The sequence below is a fragment of the Meleagris gallopavo genome, chromosome 9 (genome assembly GCF_905368555.1).
Source record: "Meleagris gallopavo chromosome 9, MGAL_WU_HG_1.1, whole genome shotgun sequence".
NCBI classification, from domain to species: Eukaryota; Metazoa; Chordata; class Aves; order Galliformes; family Phasianidae; genus Meleagris; species Meleagris gallopavo.
The window spans coordinates 10,827,420-10,833,419 of NC_139412.1; the positions used below are offsets into that span (position 1 = coordinate 10,827,420).

Sequence of the window (6,000 nt, forward strand, 5' to 3'; positions counted from 1 at the left end):
TGGGCACTTGATACGAGGTGCCACTTGCAGGCAGGTCATCCCCCGATCCTGGGAGAGTTTCAGTTTGAGACAAGGAAAGAAAATAGCAAATGGTCCCTGCTGTAGCTCTGCCAGCAGTGTCCAAACATTGGCCAGGATCGGCTTGGCTCTGAGCACAATTTATCACCAGGGGCCCTCCCTGCCCCTGTCCATCTGCAGCAGCCGGGGAGCTGGAGGGGGCATGGCACGAGCAACAGCCCTCATTACCGTCCCCATTTGCTCCTCATTTGGGCCAGGAGTCTTACAATAACAAACCCCGCAGAGGACAAGCAAGGCTGGAGAGTTCAACCTGCTGGTGTTTTGCTGCCCTGTGATCCCAGCACACAGCCTGGCATGGATAGGATTCAGCACACAAGATGGAAACGCTGTGGTTATCCATCTCTTGGGGTACTGGTGTGCTGTGGGACACCTTGGCAGCTTGCACACTGCATTGCCCAATGCCCAGCTCAATCTCCAGCCACTTTCTTCTAGCACTGGCCAAGACAGGTCTCAGGGGCTGTTGAACCCCGCAGGAGAAAAGTCCCCTCTGTGCCCCTGCCAGTCAGGCATCACCACTGAGAGCAAAGGGCCCCTGGAGCCAGTGCAGATGGAGGGCAAGGGAGGAATTTGGCTTCATTTCTGCAGCCGATTTCCATCCTTGGCTCTGCTCCCTTCACTCCACCCCATCTCTTCTCACCGCCTTTCCTCCACACACCACTGCCCCCGCCCTAGCCTGGTATCCCAAGCCACTTAGGCAACCACCTACCCTGATAATTAATAGAAAACAAGCAAAACAAGGCATCCCAGCTCCTCAATCCTTCCTGACACCGAAAGGGTTTAATTCTGATCTGCAATAAGCCTCCAGGCTGAGATTTGTGGATGGATTTTGCAAAGCCGAGGTGAACCATTCGCAGTCCCTGATCCCCGGCCCTGACGAGCCTCTTCCTGTAGGACTGCAGCTGCCCTCGGTCCTGCACCACATCTCCAGCCATCTCTGTAAGTACACAGTCCCTCGCATGCCCCAGTTTGCCAGCCCCCAAAACCTGAGTGTTAATTCTGTAGCAGCACCCCTAAGATTGAGTGGCTGTATCTTGGTTTGAACGTGGGAAAGGAGATGAAAGTCAGGAAATTTTGATAGCAAACATTTGATGTTCCAAGGCTGGGGAAAGGGAATGGAGGGAGGGGTGCACCCTCAGCCGGCAACTTTCCCAGGGCAGGAGGCCGCTGGCCAGGCAGTATCTGTGTGGTTTGCTGTTTCGCAAGAACCACAGCAGGGGGAATTTTGAAACAAGGCGAAGGGAAAACAAACCACCCTGTGTCTGCTAGATCCCTGTTGCCCACCCTCAGCTGGGGCAGAAAAAAAACCCATGGCACTAGCACCCACATGGGGAGCACACGTTGCACGCTGCACTCTGCTGCAGAACAGAATGCTGGCATGGACTCACCATTAACACACCATGCCCAGTGCATCGCTGTCCTTCGTGGACCTCCGGGCTCTCCTAGGGATGTAGGTGTCACTGTCATCTGCCATTCCTCCCTGTCATCATGACATGGGCAGGCTGATAGCTGTGATTCACCCTCAGGAGAACACATCCCTTGGCCCCATTCTTGCTGGGTTCTCTGTGGGCGGAGGGATAGCAGCAGATGCTTTAGGAACCCCATTCCTCTGCTGAGAAAACCTCGGGGCCACCACTCTAAAGCACCTCCAACAGTCCCAAACAAACAACACGCAGCCACAGTGTTTTGGCTTCTTTTTTGCCCTGAAACAGGGAAAGATAAAGATTAGCTAAGTTTGCAAAGGCAGCTGGAGGAGTGCAACAACAGCAAAAGAATATTTCCATTAAGCATGACATAGGGTGAAGGAAGAGGTGGCAGGGGAGGCTTGCACCAGGAGACACCATGCAGTAAGAGATGACCCAGCAGAGACCTGATGGGGACCAGCCAGCTCCCCATCCTGCCCGCAGCACAAGGAAGGGCTTTGGCGGCCTGCCTGGGCTGCACTGTGCTGCCTATTGAAGCCTGCCTGGGAAGATAACAGAGGTGAAAGGGTGCTTGGCGATTCTCCGCAGGCTCGAGTCAATCGTTAATCGGGGAGGGATTGCTTTCCACTCTTGCAGGTAACCTCTCCTCCCCCCGACTCCCCCTACGCACCCGTGCCCTCACAAAACCAGCACCCACAGGAGCGGGGTGAAGCTTCGGCACAGCGAGAGGAGCCGCTAGCAGGGCCATGGGAAGGTAAACGTGCAGGAGAAGTGACACCCGGCCCAACCATGGTCTCTATGGGACTCCAGCTGGTGGGCTACATCGTGGCCTTCCTGGGCTACATCGGCACGCTGACAACCACACTGCTGCCTAACTGGAAGATCAGCTCCTACATTGGCTCGAGCATCGTGACAGCCGTGAGCTTCACCAAGGGGCTATGGATGGAGTGTGCTACATATAGCACGGGCATCACTCAGTGCGACATCTACAGCTCCCTGCTCAACCTGCCTCCTGACATCCAGGCGGCCCAGGCCCTGATGGTGAGCTCCTGTGCTGTCTCCTCCCTTGCTTGCCTTATGGCCGTGGTGGGCATGAGGTGCACCGTCTTCAATCAGGGCTCCCCAGCCAAGGACCGAGTGGCAGTGGCGGGTGGTGTGGTCTTCATCCTCGGGGGGCTGCTCTGCTTCATCCCACTGGTGTGGAACATCCACGTGGTGCTGCGAGATTTCCACAACCCCCTGCTCCCTGACAGCACCAAATTTGAGTTGGGGGAGGCTCTGTACCTGGGCATCATCTCCTCTCTGCTCTCCCTCATTGGTGGCTTCATCCTCTGTGCCTCCTGCCCTCCCCGTGACCCATCGGGCCCCTACTCGCCCCGGTTGCTGGCAAGCAGAAGTCCCCAGCCCTCCATCAAACAGATGCAGAAGCCCAAGAGTGAGTTCAGCTCCTACAACCTGACGGGATATGTGTAGCAGCAACAGGGCGCCTGGTCAGCACTTTTCCCAGCTCCCAAAACACCTGGGCTGGCACCGAGGGCACACGGTAAGAGAAGACACAGCGGTGTCTCCCACACTCATATCTCTTGCTCGGGGATCTTGACATATGACTGCTCAGAAATCTCAGCTGATGGTGAAGGACCCTGAATCCAGCTTCTGTTACCACTTTGCTGCTATCAGCCTGCTGGAACTGCCCCTGCAAGCCAGCTGTAAGCACACCCATAGCCCCTGCACAGCAGTCTTCTCATGGTCAAACTTCATCCTGCAGCCCACAGCCCAGCAAGGACAGTGAAATTGTGCCGCTGGGGCTCATCTGCTCATCTGGGGCTCTGGAGACACAGGGTGTGGGGATTAGGGCACCCACAGGAGCCCAGAATCTTTGGGGGAGAGTGGGGGATGGAGTACTGATCGCAAGCTGATATCACAATAAATCTATGTTTCTAGATGGGCTGTGATTGAACTTTTCTGTGGCACTAAGGAGCACCCCAGCACCTCACCAGTGGCAGGGCAGGCTCTGGCAGGACCATGCTCACCCGCCTGCTTCATCCATCCTGAAAAGGTGGATGCAAAGGGAGCCCCGTCCCTTGCTCTTGGCCATAAAGGCAATGAAATAAAACACAGAGGAGTCTTGCAGGTGGGTCTAAGCCTGTGGGTTTCTGCAGGGGCAGGTTTGGAATGGGAGGGCAGGGTCAAACCTGCTCCCTGCAACCCTTTAGCACTGGTGGAATGTGCTGTGCAGCTGCAGCCCCAGCAGCCGGCAAGGGTCTGCGTGGGGGCTTATGCTGATGCTGAGCAAAGCCACTTGTGCCAAGGCAGGGGGACAGAGGGAGGTGCAAGGTGCCCATGGAGGAGCGAGCACTTTTTAACCCTCAGGCCACCTCCTTTGTCCCTTGGTACCACATCCCACTGCCGGATGCAAGATAACCCCTTTGCCCAGGGAAGTTTGGTCTACCTGCCAGCCCTTGTAAATCAATTTAGATTAGGTCCTGGAGAAGAGGGCACCAGGTTCCCTGCTGAGGCAGGCTCCCCACCGAGATGTCACCGTTAACCTTGCGTCAGTGAAACTGCATTTACCTGTAGGGATAACGCTCCTGATAACAGTGTGAGTCACACTTTCTTCCTTCCTCATCCAGAAAGATGCTCATTATCAGGGACCATAGTGGATTTCAAGGCAAAGGCCTTGCACCCGTTTTTTAGATGACAAAGCTGAGTTACTCACTGCTGCTTTGGGAGGGGGCTGAGGTGATGGGGGCTGGTATGCAGAGCAAGCAGGAGCCGCAGCCCATGGCCATGCAAGTTGCCATGCTCAGGCACTGCCTTTCATTCAAGGCTTTCACCGCGAAGGTTTTGCTCCTTGGCAGCTGATCCAGAGAGGAGGCAAGAAAATATTTGGCAAGAGACTTCCTGCTGGAGGGGAGGAGGAATGCTCTGCCCTTGCTCCTTGCTCCCACTCAGGGTTGACAGCATGGCCTGTGTCTGAGGACAGACGCTGTCTTAATTAAACACATGTGCGATGGAAAACTCTATTCAGAATTTTACCACTGCTGGCTTTATTAACACTATTGTTTGAGCAGCAGAAGGGAGGATTTCTGGCTCCTGCACACCTTCCCTAGGGAGCAGCATGGGCAGGTGCAGCTGAAACCAGTACTGGGAATACCCTCAGTTTGGGCACATGAGCATCGAGCCACAGCACTGCTTGGGAGTGTGCTGACCCTGGGGAAGGTTTCTGGGGCCCAGCCCCACTGCAGGCCCCAACTGCCCCACAGCCCAAGGGTTTCTCTCTGGCCCATGTGATTGATTGCAGTCCCTTGAGCCAGGAAATTTTCCCCTATCCAATTTTTGTGGGTTCTATCCAAGCTGAATGCACCCAAAGAAACTTGGCTCCAGAGAAAGGCAGGCTGGAAAAGATTTTCCTCTTCTAAGAGCAGGAATGAAGACAGGAAAAATGAAGGACAACAGGTGCATGAATGCAGCAGTGGTTATCTCTGCCTCACGCAATAGCCATGTTCCCCATTAGTCAGATAAGCTGGGTCCTTGAGGTCAGGTTGGATGCAGCCCAGCCCAGGGCCAGAGAGGACGGCAGTCAGGATGAGGCCATGCCTTTGGGCAGCGGAGCCAGGCAGGCCAGGGTGCAGGGTCAGCCCCACACAGCGGGAGCAGGGAGGGCACAGAGGAGTGAGATCATGTAGGGGGACATGAACAGGAGGGGTGGGATGGTGCGCAGACAGCAGGGTGGCCTTGCAGGATGGAAGGAGCTCCTCACTGCAGGGCTGGGTGCTGGTGATTAATCCTATGTTGTAAGGAGAGAACTTCCCCTCTTACTCCAGACAGTGCCTCAAATGAAGAAAGGGGGCAATAAAGGATTAACATGCCCTTATCTTCAGAGGAGATAGAGGTGTCATAAATGCCCAGCACACAAACCTGCAGCTGCACCTGGGCCATGGGCTGAGACCTGGAGGGACAGTTACAAAAAATGTCTTTCAGTCACACCACTCCCTTCCGATCTCCCTGGATCAGGGGGGTTGAATGTGAGCTAGCTGTGTGCCCGAGTAGCCAAAAAGGCCAGTGGCATCCTGGCTTGTACCAGAAATAGTGCAGTCAGCAGGAACAGGAGGTGATCGTCTCCTCGTACTCAGCTCTGTGAGGCCGCACCTCAGCTGTGTTCAGGATTCAGCCCCTCACTACAAGAAAGACATTGAGGCCTTACAGTGAGTCCAAGAAGGGCAGTGGAACTGTGAAGGGTCTGGAGCACAGGTCTTACGTGGAGTGGCTGAAGGAACTGGGATTATTTGGTCTGGAGAAGAGGAGGATCAGAGGAGATCTTACTGCTCTCTACAACTCCCTGAACAGAAGTTGTGACAAGATTGGGGTCAGCCTCTGCTCCCGCATAACTAGTGATAGGATGAGAGGGAATGGCCTCAAGTCACACGAGGGGAGGTTCAGGGTGGAAAAAAATATTCCCCAAAAGAGTGATGAGGCACTGGAACAGGCTGTCAGAAGAGGA

The 6,000-nt window shown here is 55.0% G+C and overlaps 1 protein-coding gene across 1 annotated transcript; it reads left to right on the forward strand.

The window, feature by feature from the left end:
* Positions 1 to 861: 861 nt before the first annotated feature.
* Positions 862 to 3,439, forward strand: CLDN2 (claudin 2). The gene is made up of 2 exons (XM_003208385.4): positions 862 to 1,014; positions 2,136 to 3,439. Exon 2 carries the CDS (start codon positions 2,289 to 2,291, stop codon positions 2,970 to 2,972), a length of 684 nt encoding a protein of 227 aa, XP_003208433.1. The 5' UTR covers positions 862 to 1,014; positions 2,136 to 2,288; the 3' UTR covers positions 2,973 to 3,439.
* The last annotated feature ends 2,561 nt before the right edge of the window (positions 3,440 to 6,000 follow it).

Excerpts from the sequence above, each read along its gene's own strand:
- CLDN2 (XM_003208385.4), top strand. The coding sequence starts at position 2,289 with ATGGTCTCTATGGGACTCCAGCTGGTGGGCTACATCGTGGCCTTCCTG.